Source organism: Halyomorpha halys, unplaced genomic scaffold, assembly GCF_000696795.3.
Source record: "Halyomorpha halys isolate HHAL.00 unplaced genomic scaffold, Hhal_1.1 Scaffold584.1, whole genome shotgun sequence".
NCBI lineage: Eukaryota > Metazoa > Arthropoda > Insecta > Hemiptera > Pentatomidae > Halyomorpha > Halyomorpha halys.
In genome coordinates, this window is record NW_027116544.1 from 708,484 (window position 1) to 709,873 (window position 1,390).

Genomic DNA, 1,390 nt, shown 5'->3' on the forward strand with positions numbered 1-1,390 from the left:
ATATATATATATATATATATATATTAATCAGAAAAAAGTAATAACAAATACTCTAAATATTTGATTTTTTTCTATTAAAATTATGCGAACTTACTAAGAAGTATTAAAAATTATTTTCAAATAAAAACTAAAATGTTGAATCAAATTAATGTTTAAATAATTATAGAATAACCTCCAATTTTATTAAATATACGAAGAACAAAAAAAAACTCTTTTAATATGAATATTAGTGACTATGGCTAATTATATAAAGTACAGATAGTTACCCATTTAATAAATCCTTAAAAAAATCCATCATTGTTACTGTGGATAAAGAGAAATACCACGGAGCACTGATGGTATTATGAAGATATAAGGAAATATATACTAGGTACAGATAAGCAATCGACCTATGTACACACTTATACCCGGAGCAAAGGAGCAGACATGTTCGATACGTGATTTCATATCAAGAATTACTAACACTTGTTTTCAAGTTAACCTTTGCCAATGGGCCAAATTAGACCAACCGCGTTAAGAAAAAAAAAGTTCTGTTAACTCATTTTCTTAGTAATTTATTATCTAGATTGATATTTTTATTTTAAGTGGAACAAAATGTGATATGGGATGTGAATTTGTCATAGGTAAGTAGATACTACATAAAATTTTAATAATATGTACCCAACAACTTTTTAGTAACCAGTCAATTCATTTATATGTATTCATTTATTTTATTTTATTTTTTGACGTATTTTCTACGTCATTATTATTTATACTAAATACTCAACATTCCTGTTAATTAGAATAAAAAGCTTTGCTAAACAATAATAGGAATGGAGGAAGTTAAATTCAGAAAAAAATGTTCAACAGTGCCAACATTATTCAACAATCAACACCATTAAGGATTAATGAGGTAGTGATGAAATAGTATATTTTTAATTTATTCCCCGATTTTTTAACATAGATTTTATTATCACTTATTCAATTTTTAAATTTATTATAATTGCTTTTATTATGTTTTTTAAATATTTATTTTCCTAAATTTTACATTAGTTGATGACATTTATAAATTTTAATTTTTTTATTTTACCAAAATTTTTTTAAAAATCAACTGATCAAAAATGAATGATTGTTGTTTTATATCTTTTTTATAAATCAGTTTTTATGTTAGGAGTTGATTCAGCTTTGTTAGAATTTCAAAACTTCGTAATTAATTTGATTTCTTTGCACCTAATTGGACTAAAGTGTGTGGAAATTACTCAACGATACATAAATAAAATTCGGGACATAATCTAATTCCAAAATGGGAATGACTTAGGTTTCATTAAGAGTTTTGGAGATGATTTATTTAAATTAACTTTGTACCTCAAAACCACTATATTTAATGAATAAATCTTTTTTTTTTTAATTT

At 23.6% G+C, this 1,390-nt stretch overlaps 1 protein-coding gene across 4 annotated transcripts in view; it reads right to left on the bottom strand.

Annotated features, from left to right (window-relative positions):
- Positions 1-1,390, bottom strand: part of Acsl (Acyl-CoA synthetase long-chain) — a 68,327-nt gene that overhangs the window by 25,978 nt on the left and 40,959 nt on the right. Inside the window, exon 1 of one of the 4 annotated variants that reach the window (XM_014426547.3) lies at positions 267-412. The exons of the other annotated variants lie outside the window; for them this stretch is intronic. Within the exon in view, the coding sequence (XP_014282033.1) occupies positions 267-298 (32 nt within the window). The 5' untranslated portion in view covers positions 299-412. Of the gene's footprint in view, positions 1-266; positions 413-1,390 lie in introns of those variants that run through there. 4 annotated transcript variants of the gene reach the window in all.